Raw genomic sequence first — 15,233 nt, 5'->3', positions numbered from 1 at the left:
CTCGTTTCTTCCTTGCATTCAGTTTAATGTTGTACACTAAAAGCATTTTGGGTGGACTGAGGGGTTTCGGAACTACAGGGAAAAGGACACGGTAACTGGTCATGGGAAGGTAAGGAAGATGGCCTTTTCCCTAACATGGCATGAAACAAAGTTTCATATACTGTATATCCTCATGTATTATTGATTTATGAAAAACATATCTTTGCCTTACGCAAATGATTTAAAGTGGTTGTTTGATGCTGAGAGCATGATTTTTGTAGGCATGGATGTTTTCAAAATAACCAATGGTGGTATACTCACATTCGTCACCCGATATGAATGTGTTCCGGAAGTGATGTTCCCACTACCAGAAACCAACAGGGCTGCCGAATCATGTGATTGACTGCAGCGGTTGGGTGACTAGAAGATTATGTATTCAAGGAAACATCTATCGATGTGTTTTTCAAGTCACCCGACCACTGCAGCCAATGACAGGCTTTTCGGATTAGGCAGTCATCGCATCGGGAGCCCTGGCAGCCCTCCAGATTTGCCTGTGCTGGATCCATGATGGAGACAATGGGTGAACGTGCTGCTGTTTGTTATTTTGAAATCTTCCATATCTATGTATGAAAAAATCTCTTATTTCTCCAAAAATGGAGGAGAAGATTTTCACCTATCCGGCACTGAACTAGAATAATGGTTTTCATATTCCAAAAATCTGTCACTAATGGGGAACACTGTGTTACAGATAGTTTTTAAGTGTATCAAAGTTGATTTCCTTTTTACTAAATCTCAAATCGTTAAAGGCCGAGTAATTCTCTAAGAGGATTATGGATATTCTACATTTTTAGTTAGACTATTTGTTGTCATTGAAACCGCGAAATTTGTGACGGATCATAGTCCATTCATATTAATATGGTGCACTAAGCCTAAAACATTTGTAATAATGGAAAGATTTACGTGAATTGATGAAATAAAGCAAGTGGCCTTAGGTGTGAATGCAAGATGAGAATCGTGGGTGTAGAGAAAAAATTTGCACCCAAGTGAAGGTGCAATTTTTTTTTTTTTTTTTTTTTGGGGGGGTGGAATGGAGAGCATAGTCTTCTTCCCATATAAGGTGGTAGGACCTTCTCCTATTCCATGTAACCCTTGGGAGACAAAGTCACAATTGGCTTTTCTTCGTTTTGAATATTTCCTTCTCACCTTTCAAGAGCTTTGATTTTTTTCATCCTGTTTTCTATAGAGTTGAATGAGTTGGTTTTTTTTTATAGCAGCATAAACTATTCTTATTATTGGTATAATTGTGGTGTCCATACAGCTTTGTACAGTAATCTCTTTTTATTCCATTTTTGTTGCAGGCAAAATGACCGATTTTGCGGTTTTCATTTTTGTTTTATTTTGGCACCCTACTGTACGGGATAAATATTATAGTATTTTATTACTTTGGATAAACACTATTAAGATCTTGTTAACATTTTAGGAAAAGTAGAGTAATTTGGTATTTTTTATTTATTTTTAACATTTTTTATTGGGCCCCTTTGGGGGAGTTGAACCTGCGATCACTTGTACTGTATACATTGTAATACTGTAATATGCCTGTGTACTGTCAAATTACCATCCTCCCACGAAGCCTGGCCACAGCTGAGCTTCATAGGTGTATGAACATAATATACACAGGGGTCTTCAGAAGGCCCCTGGCTGCCACAATGCCTCCATCAACACCTACATGCCATTATTACAGCTGACACTGGCATTTTAGGGGTTATAATGCTGCAATCGGAGCTACAGAAGCTCCGATTGCAGTCATCTCCTCCTGTATATACTATATACCTGTATGTCATCTCCCCATGTATATTGTATAGTGGTGGCACTGTTACACGATTAAAATGATACCTGGATTGGAGAAATCCATCTTGTGTTTCTTTTTTTAATCTGTGTTTTAATTTTTAAGTAAATGAGATGCTTCATGCCAGACAAAGAGAAGTTCCTGATTCTGGGCTCCCCCTGCAGTCTGTGTCAAACGGGGGTCTGTGTTGGCATGGTAATAAATTGTGTTATTTACAGCTTTACAGAAGGACGATAACACCATAGAAATGATAAGAATAATAGGCCTCAGTTCCCACAACTGTCTACAAGGAAAACTGTTGCTCTTAGCAACCAATCACAGCTCAACTTTCATCTTTTAAATAGCTCTGGTGAAATGAAAGATGCTCAATAATTGGTTGCTATGGGCAACACAGGCAAAGTAACTTGTTGTAGTCGAGAAGATGTACCTACGAAATATATACTGTATATTAGATATTTATATATATTTATTTTATTATATATATATATATGTATATATTAGATATTTATTACGGTATATGGGGCTTTACGTGTAGAGTGGGCAAAGTCACCACTTCCGTATTTATCACCCACTCCTGGATTTGGCTTACAAATACTGATGTAAAGTACTGACGAAGTACTGAAAGTTTGAACAAGGCCTAACGGTTCTTAAAAAAAAATATTTATTCCTGCAACAATGTACTCAGCTCCGTTATGCCATTTTTGCTAAAATATTTATTTTATTTAAGGGATAAAAAAAAAATTACGTTTCAGGAACTGGCAGTATATACATATATATTATTACATGCCGTGTATATACCGTTATAAGAGCTAACTATACGATTACTCTGCAGCATCCTCTTTCAGTCCTAAGTAAAACTACTGCAATATCCATCCCGCATTCCACCCTGTAACTATATATAATGACATGTAAAATAAAGTTTATCCTTCCCTGCTTGCTGTTTGTAGTTATGTGATGGAGAATTATGTAGCAATGCGAAATCTGCACAAACAAGAGGAGGGAGGCTTGTTATTGTAGGTTATGTGCCGACAGACCTCGCTGGAGTATAAACTACGCCTGACTTTAAGCTGCTCCACATTTCTGCAGCCGGGATCCTTTCCGTTACTCTTCATTTTTCCTTTGGCTAAAATACGTCTGATATTCTGCAGATTATACTGTAATATTATTAGTGTTGTTCTGCTGAACTCAGATGATCAAAGTTGTACTACGGTTCCAGAGGCCAGCGATAACAAAAAATATGAAAATTCTATCACAGGAGATTGTTTTATGCATTTCCCAAAATTTACCATCTGGTCGTCCAGAGTGTTCTGTATGTATTAACAGGTTTAAATGTGAAGCTGTCCATTATAGCAAAGATGAAAAAAAGGCAAAAAAGATATTCACATGGCCAAACTATGCATAGGATCCTTATTGAAGAGTCATTGGCATTATATCTAGAGGAGAATATCACCAAATATGGATTCCAAATGATACAATATGGTTCCGTAGATTTCTGTAGGAGCCGTAGAATGGCTCCCTACAATACCCGGATTTAGGCAAAGTTCACACTAGGTGTTTTTTTATGCATTTTTTATGCTAATTTTCAGCTGCTTTTTTCCAGTACCAGCAAAACCTATAAGATTTCCAAAATCTCATGCACTCACATTGTTTTGTTTTTTTTTGTCATCAGTATTTTTTGCTTTGCATGGTTTTTTGGACATAGAACATGTCACTTCTTTCAGCGTTTTTCGCCCATTGACTTGAATGGATGGTGAAAAAATGCTGAAAAAAACGCAGGGATCATGTTTTGCAGCGTTTTATGTGCTAAAACCTCATTCTTTGGAATAGGACTTTTTTGTTCAATACTAAACTTTATCAGCATGGAGAAGAGACAACTCTAATGTGGAGAAACGGGCTCAGTGGGTGCTCTCGTCCGCTGGCCCGACTGCATTTAGCAAGACTGCGTGGACCAGGGCTCATACCACTGAACGCCCGCTCTATCTCCCCGTGGGTAATACACTACACAGACAACACAGGGTTAGGGTAAAACAGTGTGGCAATACTTTATTGAACCACAACACCCAATAGCAAACAGAGCAATCCCAGCAATTACCCCCAAGATGGAGCACATTATAGGGTCTCACCCTTCCCTGACTCGCCAGGATAATGGCAGATGTTACGTCAGAGCTCCCATGGTCGCTATTCTACATCTGATACACACACAGAGAAGAGGTAACGACAAGCATAGGGAGATGACCGAGAACAGTCCATAGAGTCCATGCAAGGTCCAAAGCCAGTTGACACAAGAGTCACCACCTGGCTTATCTGACCATCTCTATGGAACCAGGCAACCAGCGGTCTCAAAACCTGGCTTTCTCCAAACACATCCATGATTCAGAGATGGTCACTGGATCAGAACTGTGGCCTTCCAACAGAAGCCGATCACTCCTAGGTTGTTTCCCTTAGAATCATAGATCCATGTCCCTCATGATGGTGCCATGATGAATTGGCTGAAGTCCTGTCTCTCGTCTGTTGGGTGTTTTGCAGAATGTCCGACTGGTAGCTCTGTCTCATGAGATCTGCTCTCTGAGTCTTTTTATACCAGAGACATGTAAGCCATTTTTAGAATTACCCAGTGTCCTTCTGTCCAGCATCACAGCCTTTCAAAGCCAACAAACAGCTTACAGAATACAGTGCACAATTATCATATCAGCCCACAGCAATAGACAAAGATAAACACAAACTATGAACAAGTTACTATTACAGACTTACACAGTATGTTAAATAGTATATCAGTTTGCAAGACTGTCTTCTTGGCCAACCAGAAATAAACGCTTAAATCCACAAGCCAATATACAGATAAAAAGTCAATTCTTCTTGGATTGCAAAAACATAGTTGTCTGAGTAATTAAGATATACTCTGGTATCTTCACATTTAGCACGCCAAAACTGCCGCAAAAAGCACACAAAAAATGCATCAAAAACTGAAGGCAAACCAGCTTTTTTCTGCAGTTTCTTTACTGCCAAGAGATCAGGTTTTGTTGCAGAAAAAAGCACTGAAAAAACACCTAGTGTGAACTTACCCTTTCTAACATTATTGGGAAATAGAGATTCAGGATTGGCCGCAGCAGACGCATTCCATTTGAGCTGGAAGTAAATGGTAGGAGGCTTTTTCTTCATTTTTTTTTTTCTTCCGCAGCCAATCAGTGGCTTCTATATCAGTCACCTGACGACCCGGCTTGGAGACAAAGTAAGGATACCAGGAAGGAGGCAGCATAGGTGCAGTAGGAAAGTATTTGGATATATAAGCTAACACTACCATGGCTTCAGGTTAAAATTGAAAGGGGTTGTCCAGGTTTGGCATGAAAGTATGCAGTCATTCTATGTGACTAAAGATATGTACGCTGTCAGGATTCTCCAGTGTCAGAGCTAGGAGCAGGCAGTCATGAGACCACAAGTATGCAAAATGCATAATCCTGGCTACATTCCGACTAGACATGTGTGGCCTCACTCAATGCAAGTGTCTAGTCGGAATGCAGCCAGGAGTATGCATACGAATACGTGTGGACGTGGTCACATGATAGCTCAGTCTTGTCACCGGACCCAGAGAATCCTCACAGCATGCAGTGTGCGTGATGTAAGGATTAAAGGGACTGCAGACTTTCGTGTCAAACCTGGCAAATCTTAGGCCGTTTATATGTGGTTCTGCAGTGACGTTTTAAATGTCAGAGCTGAGTAAGCAGCTGCCAAAGATCAAGCAGCTGTACGAGCATCTGTCAGAGATGACCAGACTCAACACAGAAGACAGAGATGGTTTATTACTGTCTCTGCCTTCCAAATTGCTGTATGTATAGTGCTATGTACTGAGTACTGTATTGCAGAAGCAGAAACAATGCTTCGTCCTTCTGTCTGAGTGATCATGTGGTCATCGGGTGTCAGTCACTGATCAGCTTTACCCGACAGCCAGGAGGCTGAACCCTGTAACCTGACTGGAAATGTTAAAATGCTCCCTAAATGTCTTTTATGACAATTTTTGGAAGTGTTTAGGGAGAGGGTGAAGGGGTACAATGCGTGAAATAAATTTACAAAATGAAAGGAAAGCCCATGCCGATCCAAATCACTGTTTCTAGCCTTCCCCTGACAAAAAAAACCTCTTTATAACCCCACCCACACCACTGACTGGCAGCTTTCTGCCTATGCACAGTGTACACAGAAAGCAGCCAATCAGTGGTGGGGGCAGAGTTATACAGAGCTCATGGCTATGGAGGACTATAGGCAGAAGCTTGACTGATCCTCTTGTGATAACCTCCTGCTAATAAAACACTGATTATATCAAAGCCAAACTAAGCAGCCCAGTAAGGGACACAGCCATAGAATCAGAGTCTTTGACCCTACATTATGCTACTCTCGGATTAAGTTTTAAAAACCTGGTGATGAATTCCCTTTAAGCGAAGATGAGTTCACTGTAAGGCCATGCATATGGAGCAGAGTATGAAAAATGAGGATGAATGGAGATCAACATCCAACACTGCGGAGACACCATCACATGTTTCTCAGCGCAGAGATTCTAAGCAATGCCCCCATCCCTTATGGGAAATATGCAAAAACATGTAAATCAAGAGCCGCGGAGACACCATCACATGTTCCTCAACGCAAGCAATGACTAGTCAGGTCTTTCACCGGGAAGGAACAACCACGGGAAGGGCAGTCTCCAATGAAGGAAACCACCTATGCCAAAATGGAGCAGAGTATACGGACTCTCAGCATGTAGCCAGTAATACTGAGCACTCTCTGCACAGTTTAGTCTTTGATCTTGTCTTTCATGGGGTAATATGTATACGTATATATTCATCATGTGGATTCATACCCTTTCCATGACAGATATATACTGTATAGCATGCTGTAGTTCTGCGAGATCAGTGGCTGGACGTGGAGCCTTGCTAACAAGTTGAGTGGATTGGTAAGAAGGACTTCTGTCCTTACAGTTTAGCCCCTTAGATGCCGCAGTCAATAGCGTCTGCAGCATCTAAGTGGTTAGACAGAGAAAGGAAGCTCAGATCACCGATCTTCGGGTTGGTCATGGCAAGCAATAGTCTACATGGTCGCCATCTTAGTACTCATGTTCGACGTTGTCAGAGGCATGAAACCCTTTTTTCTGCTTAGGGCAGCAAGTGAAATAGCGTCCTTCCCTAATAATGTTGGCGGTATGAACTATATATTTACTAGAGCCATGCCCCTGCCATCAAAAAGGAGTACAGTCATTTATGGCGTTTGTCCTGATTTAGAAGGAGAACCCAAGATTTGGAAGTTTATACCAAAGGACCCATCTTGTGCATATGTGGCATCTCCAGATGTCGCAGATTATTAGGTATACATGAGTTACATATGGAGTACAATGCCGCAGCCACAGGCACTGGAAGAAGCCTCTTAAGCTGTCAAGATGCTGACATTTCTGAGACGCACCAGCGTGACGTTAACTATTCAGTACGTGTCTAGAACTTCTGTCCTGAAGGTGAACTTCTCCTCGATTTGGATTCAGAACTGAAGATCTTTAAATCTTTCCTGTTTTGATGACTAAGCTGAAGTGAGCTAATGATCAGCCAAGAATCCGGAGGATCATTATGTTCCATAACTGTTTGCCAAATATATTAATATAATGAACCTATATGCTCCACTCACCTAAAACTTATGTTCCCCCTGCCAAAAAATATATTACAGGATGCTGGGTTTAACTGCAGTGCTGTGGCGTGAATTTTAAGTGGCTTTTTTAGTCGTATTTTACCTTTGTGATGTTGCTTATGTCAACTTATAATGCACCGCAGGGTTATGGATTCTGCCGATAATATAAAATAAAGTATACCGGCGTAAGGCCAACGTTAGCATTGCAGTATATCGTCACAATGAATGCATACTTGCCGCAGTATTTGGGTGGGCTGTGAGTTATATTAGAACTACGTTGTTACCTGCTGACAAAAGCTTTGCTACTTACAATTATCCAAACTTAACGACAATCTGTCAGTAGGATCAACCCTTCTCAGCCGTCTATATGGGGATCTAGGTGATAGAAAGTTGAAAAAAATGATACCTTGATATCTGCAGTATCATGTCTTACTCCAGAAAAATACACGTTTTTCTTAGCTGTAAACGAGCTGTTAAGAGTAGAAAAGACCCCTGGATGTTCGGGTCCGGCGGATTCGGCTGAATAGTTAAAAAAAAAAAAGAAGTTCAAGTTTGAGTAACAGAACAGTACCCAGACCAGAGACCAGACTCCTTTCACTTGAATGGTTGGCCCGAAAATCATTACCGCCGATTAGATAGGGTGAGCCCCAGCGAGAGCAGGCGCGGCTAATGGGAGTATTCAGCAGCCGATGCCTGCAATCTAAATAATTTTTTTTAAAACTGGCGTGGGTTCCCCTATATTTTTGATAACCAGCCAGGCAAAACAGTCAGCTGCAGGCTGCAACCCTCAGTTGTCAGCTTTAGCAAGGCTGGTTATCAGCAATAGCGGGGTCTCCAATCTGTTTTTTTAAATTATTTAAATAATTTTAAAAAACGGCGTGGGGTCCCCCCATTTTTCACAGCCAACCAAGCTAAAGCAGACACCTGGGGGCTGGCATTCTCTGGCTGATAAGGGGCCAAGGATATTGGTCCCCAGCCTAAAAATAGCAGTCCACAGCTACCCAGAAAAGGTGCATTTCTTAGATGCGCCAATTGTAGCACTTTACCTGGCTCATATTTTTGGGGTTGATGTCACCTTTGTATTGCCCGGTAACATCAAGCCCATGGGTTATGTGCTTGTATGCTTGCTGATTAGTGATGAGTGAACGTGCTTGGATAAGGTGTTATCCGCCATGCTCGGGTGCTAACCGAGTGACTTTGGCATGCTTGAATAATATGTTCAAGTCCCCGTGCCTGCGTGTCTCGCGGCTGCTCGCCAGCACAACACATGCAGAAATTGCCTAACAAACAGGCAATCCATGAATGCGTTGAGGCTGGTTAACAGCCGTGAGACATGCAGCCGCGGGGACTCGAACATATTTTTTGAGTGAAGACACTCAGTTAACACCTTATCCCAGCACATTTGCTCATCACTATTGCTGATTGATGCTGGGTGTGGATTATAAACAGGAAACCGCACTGATCAGGCTTCATGGAGCTCCCAGGATCTCCCTCACTAAATCATTGAATCTAATCACGTGGCATCCGAGTGCTGTGGGACTTTTTTCATGGACGCTTAGGCTTTCCTTACAATTTCGAGTTTGATCTATGACTTGGATCAACATTAGAGAAGTCTTTGTAAAAATACACAGACATGTGAACAGGCCCATAGACTATAATAGATACAAGTGAAAAACTGATGTCTGAATGAGCTCATAGAATGATGGGAGGAGTGCTGAGTCAGAAAAGGAGGTAGTCACTACCCCCAAATGTGTGCTCCGAACCACAAAACTGACCAGCGTCTCCTGACAGATTGAAACAAATGTGAACAGCTGCGAGCTGCTGTGACTGCATTATATACAGTCCAGTGCATGGGCTCAAGCATATATGACTATATTATCAGTGTGAGTGCAATTTGACAAAAATCGAATCACACTCAGATCTATGTTATTCTATGGGGCCGTGCACTGTGCACATGTTTGATTTTTTTCCTCGGACTGAGAAATAATCGCAGCATGCCAAACTTGGATTGGATATTCGGCTGCACTCGGTCATGCCAGTCAATGAATCCATGGAAAACATCAGACTACACTCGGATGACATCTGATTGCTGTCCGATTTTCCATGGACTGACAGAATGAAGAAGATGGAGACTATTTTTCTCTATCTTCTCCTCATCCAAGAGAATTGTATCACACCATACTCTCAATCAGAGAGTGATTGGCTTAATCAACCCGATTCTCTGCACCTAGCCTATGACATATCTATTTAGCTATACCTTTTTTCCTTCTTTGCTTCATTCCTTCATTTCCTTTTATCTATAAATCTCAGGCTAAGTGGAACTCTTTCCGAATATGAAGATCACGAGTCTATGGCTAAATTCGAGAGGAGAAAAAAATGTTCTATATCGTTGGCCTCGGTAGGGTCAGGTGGTCATAAACCCTCTCTTATGGTGATTATATATTCGGGAAACGTCCTTTTTATCTGGATCCGCAGTAGGAATCTGTCTGTTTGACTTTAACCTTTATCTAAAGGGAGGAAATGGAGTGGGTTCACCATTGGTTTCTGGATTTTGATCAAAGACTATTGCGCTGCTTACTGATCCTGATGGTGGAGAGATCATAGTCAGCAGAATGGGCAGTGGGGCAGAAGCTTCAGGCTGGATACTCAGTGGTAGGCCGATGTGTTAAATATCCATTTTTTCCTCTGATCTGAACATGTACAGTATAACCATCCGATATCTGAATAAAAACATCTACTAGTTCTTTGCATCTTATCTGGTATCTTATGGTTGAAATGTTGACGGATTCCATTTGACGCCATTGTTTTATTCCGACAGAGAGCAATCTCCTTACCAGGCTGTACCAGAAAGAAGAAACCATCCATGTTGTGGGCAATGGCTGTATAAACAGCCCACGCTTCCCTAACAGTTATCCCAGAAATCTTCTACTCACCTGGAAACTGGACTCTGCAGAAAACACCAGAATACAGCTAACGTTCGACAGCCAGTTTGGTTTGGAGGAGCAAGAAAACGATGTGTGCCGGTGAGTGCCAAATCCATAAAAGGCAAATGTGCGAAAAAATCCAAATCTAAAGTTTGGTCCTTCCCAATCGGTCACCTGTCAGCCGATATATCGCTATATTTTTTATTACCGTGTCATTAAACAGTACTGTTTTTTGCGGGACTGCCTTGAAAACGTCAAAGAGGCATATTTTCTGTATATTAGTAGAAAAGGATCATTTAAAAAAAAAAAAATTCAGGCGACAAGAAATAAAGTTCCCAGACAGCTCCCTCAGAATGAGCTCACTGATGGATTCATTAGTAGTTCATTCTGCATTATGCTATGTATTTGATCTTATACCTAGAGGCTGTAGAAGCCAAACAATTCACAGATTGGAACACAGTCATTAACTGAAACAGAAACAGCTGTGCGTGAGACTTAAAACTGGGTGAGGAAGAGCCAATCTCTGCTACAAAAGTGAGATTATTTGGGCCATTGTCTTGCTGCATGTTCTCCTGAGGTTGAGCTCATGGATAGATCTCCTAACATTCTCTTAAGAATTTGCCGATAAAATTTAGGATTCATTGTTGTATCAATGGCGGCAGCTGTCCTGAATCAGTTGCGGAAAAACAGACCCAATCCATGATACCACCATGTTTCACTCATGAAATGAGGGTTTTTTATGCTGTAATGCAGTGCTTCCTCTTCTTGAAGCATAACACTTCTAATTAAAAGCAGAAAGTACTATTTTGGTCTTGTCCAGCCACAAACTATTGTTCCTGTAGTCTTCTTGTTTGTTCTGGTGATCTTTAAAAAATTGCAGAAGGTCAGGGAGGTGGCTCATTGGGCAGCTTGGTAGCTCAATGGTTAATAGTGTAGCCTTGCAGCAATGGGGTTCTACTGTAGATTCATATCCCACCAAGGACATCTGCAAGGAGTTTGGATGTTTGCCTTGTGTTTATGGGGGTTTCCTCCCCATATTCTGATTATGAGTCCCAATGGTGACAGGGATGATGATGTCCGTAAAGTGCTGTGGAATTAGTGGTGCTATATAAGAAAATGAAAAAAAAAAATATTCTTCCTCCTTGGAAACTTGCCATACCCACCCTTGTTGTTCAGCGTCATCCTAGCTAATGTGAAAGACCTTTAGTTGCTTGAAGGTTATCTTGAGTTACTTTGTTATCTCACAGACTATTATACTCTTTCCTCATGGTGTGACCTTTATTGGTCAAGTATGTCTGAGGATGGTAATAATAGTCTTGAATTTCCTTCTTTTGTGCATAATCTGTCTGAATAAGGTTTGGTGGAGTCCCAACTCTTCTTCAACACCTCTTCTTCTGAGGTCCTCAGAAATGATTTGTGCCTTGATGCACTTCTTCCAGAAGCCTGTGTTCAGTTATGGATAGATCCCGGTTCTTTAAATAAAATAGGTCGCCCACTCACACCCGATTTTCATCCCATTGATTCAAAACATCAGACTAATAATTTCACCTGCAAATTATCTGCCCACACTAAAGGTTCACATACTTTTGCCCCTTACAGACATGTGAAATTGATTCATTTCCCTCAATAAAAAAAACGACAGTGTTATGTTTTTGACTCATTTATTTGATTGTTTTTCTCTTGTGAACTTTTAGAACTTGTGTGAAAATCTGCGGTAGCTTTAGGTCAAAGTAATGCAAAAATATGAAAATTTCTAAAGGGTTCATGAACTTTGAAACCCCACGGTATGTGCAATGATGCTCAATAACTAAAAACCTAAGGACATGTAGGGGTGTAGTGCTATAAGCCACACCCAGGCTTGGTGCCTTTAAAGTTTTAAAGATCTCTGCCATGTAAAAACACCAATGTTATGAATGGTAGTTGGCTGCCCTATAGTGATGAGCAATATACTCGTTGCTCGGGTGTCCTCCGAGTATTGTGGCGTGCTCGGAGATTTAGTTTGTATCGACGCAGCTGCATGATTTGCGGCTGCTAGACAGCCTGAATACATGTGGGGATTCCCTAACAAACAGGCATTCCACACATGTATTCAGCCTGTCCAGCAGCCACAAATCATGCAGCTGCAGCGCCAAAAACTACGGTAAATCTCCGAGCATGCCAAAATACTCGGAGGACACCCGAGCATGCTCGGGAAAACCCAAGCAACGAGTATACTCACTCATCACTATTGCCCTACAGATTAGTAATATATTAAAAGTTTGGTTTAGCATGCAGTTTATTGATTTTTAGTCTTATAAGTTCAGTGGGCAGTCTTATTGCTGATAATCCTTGATTCACTCCACCCTAAGGACTCCTAAACCTAAAAAGAGCAAGAATTAAAATAAATAAATTACAAATTACACTGAATATTTTCCAGCAAAGCTATATATATTTCTGTCTCTTGATTAATTGGTTAATAGGATGCTGCTTTTAGATAGGACAACATATTGAATTTGTGCACTGACTTCCTCTGGGATACTTAGGATGGTGACCAAGTGGACAATTAATAGCTGGAGAATGATTTGGAGACCACGTGGGTCATGCCATGAAGATGCCTTCACGAGGGAACATCACACCAGTCCTACTCCTGGGACTGTAATGTGGGGTGGCATACTGTTTGGTAGTCAGAACCCTGTAGTCTTCATTTCAGGTACACTAATAGCTTGGTATTACATTGGTTGGGTGGTTGAACTACTGGTAGAGCTATTTCTCCGAAGTGTCCCAAGTGGCTTTTTTCAACATGACAACAGCAGGCCGCATGTTCCTCGTGTTACTGTGAGCAGACTGCATAGCCTAAATGTCCTACAATGGCCTGCAACATCCCTGGACTTGTCTCCCATCAAACAATTTTAAAGGGAGGCGGCAGCAGTGGATCTTGATGATTTGCCAATGTGTATTTAACATAACAGAAGTTCTTCAGTCAACCATTATTAGCTTGAAAATATGCCAAAGCGTACAATTGCGTGCATTTTTGCACTCGGGGCTTATGGACTGTACTGAATAAATCAGGATGTTTTGAAAATTTTCTTTCTGTTATATCATTAAAATGTCTATCACTCCTGCGATTTCCACAATTCCATTACTTTTCCTCTTGGTGTTGTAATTTCAATGTTGAGGAGTGTATATACAGTACGGTACCATATACGTTAAGATGTTGGCATTGACATGCTCCACTGACTTTCAGGTATGATTTTGTGGAAGTGGAAGAAGCTTCAGAAACAAGCACAGTCGTACGTGGCCGATGGTGTGGCCATAAAGAAGCGCCCCCAAGAGTGACATCCAAAAAAAATGAAGTGAAGATCACATTCAAATCAGACGACCACTTTGTGGCTAAGCCAGGCTTCAAAGTTTGTTATTCTCTTGTGGTAAGTTTTGAGCTTTGTTGTTAAGTTTGTTATTCTCTTGTGGTAAGTTTTGAGCTTTGTTGATAAGTTTGTTATTCTCTTGATAAGGAGCGGTATGTTTCAAAAGCTTTCAAAAAAATCCACCTTTAATAAACTCAGATTGTGTCGGCCCGTGAGTGATTGCCTAATCACTTTTTTACCCTTTTGCTGTTTTCGCCTATATTGTAGTTATGTTTTACCTTGAGCAGCCTAGAACATTTTTTTACTACACAGTAACTGTCAAAATCCTTTGGGTCTCTTTGTATTTTTTACTCTACTGCTATGATCATGTCTGTGCTAAAAATTGTAATTTCTTTTGTTTTGCCATAGGAGATAAAAAATAATATTCACAGCAGGGCCTATAAGTCTCCTTACACCAAGATGGTGAAAAATGTTACTCCTTATTTTCTCTGTTAAAGGAATCTTACTCAGCCAACCAGTTATCTTGCTTTGCCCTGATGAGGAGTCAAAAACCGTGAAACATATCTGCAAATAGAGTTTCTGGTTAACCCTAAGTCATATGAGAAGGGTTTTTATAGGGTCCATATCGACTTTTAGGATTTCTATCTCTGATCAGTGGCATTAAAGTTCCAGGCCTCCTCCTCTCTTAAGGGCCTAGGTGCAGCTGTCTTGCATAAAGTACATGACGGACATCAACAGTGCCCAGCTGACTCTACTGACTGTACCGTGGGTGTCCTGCAGCAAATACAATGTGATTGTCTCATTAACAACCACATGGCTCTAATTATAAACAGAAGTATACACAAAAAAACAATTGTAAATATTCAAAAATCAGATATTTGTGAATTAAAGGGGTATGCTTTTTTTATATTGGGGGCATATCCGCAAGGTATGCCATAAACACCTGGTAAGTCCAGGAACCTCCTATACAAATCGGAGATTCTATGACCATTGGCTGAAGCTTTTCCTAATGGGACAGGTGGTTGCTGCTTTCTCAGCTTTTTCTGTAACTCAAATAAACTTTAAAGTGAACCTGTCAGAAGGATTGTGCTCAGTGTCAGGTTCGCGCCGATATACTGGTTAAAATGATACCTGGGTGATGAAATCCGTCTTGCGGTTGTTCTTTAATCTTTATTTGTAGTTTTGAGATTCTGGTGCTCTGGGGCGGAGATGTGGGTTGGGCTTTATGTTTTTTTCTGCTTAGATATTCATCTGTATGGGCTTATGACAGTTCACTGATCATTCACTGACCTGCCCCCTATTTTACATACTGCATACAACAGTGTGGGCTTTGAAAAAAAAAATTCAACTTCAGCAAAATGGTGCTGGTGTCGGAGCATGTGCAGTTGCATCTATCGCTTGCCTATAATGCTACTGGGCAAGCGCCGCTGCCATTTTGTTGCAGTCAATTTTTTTTTTCTCCAACAAAATGGCGCCGGCAGC

At 41.0% G+C, this 15,233-nt stretch overlaps 1 protein-coding gene across 1 annotated transcript in view; it reads left to right on the top strand.

Annotated features, from left to right (window-relative positions):
• PDGFD (platelet derived growth factor D) overlaps nucleotides 1–15,233 on the top strand; it is a 347,344-nt gene that overhangs the window by 140,466 nt on the left and 191,645 nt on the right. The window contains exons 2-3 of the mRNA XM_073558368.1: nucleotides 10,302–10,506; nucleotides 13,631–13,811. Coding sequence (XP_073414469.1) covers nucleotides 10,302–10,506; nucleotides 13,631–13,811 — 386 coding nt within the window. The remainder of the gene's footprint in view (nucleotides 1–10,301; nucleotides 10,507–13,630; nucleotides 13,812–15,233) is intronic.

This window comes from Dendrobates tinctorius, unplaced genomic scaffold (genome assembly GCF_039654945.1).
Source record: "Dendrobates tinctorius isolate UK_male_01 unplaced genomic scaffold, ASM3965494v1 ptg000256l, whole genome shotgun sequence".
Taxonomy (NCBI): Eukaryota; Metazoa; Chordata; class Amphibia; order Anura; family Dendrobatidae; genus Dendrobates; species Dendrobates tinctorius.
The sequence above is the reverse complement of the archived record's forward strand: the minus strand, read 5'-3'. Positions and strand labels throughout refer to the sequence as shown.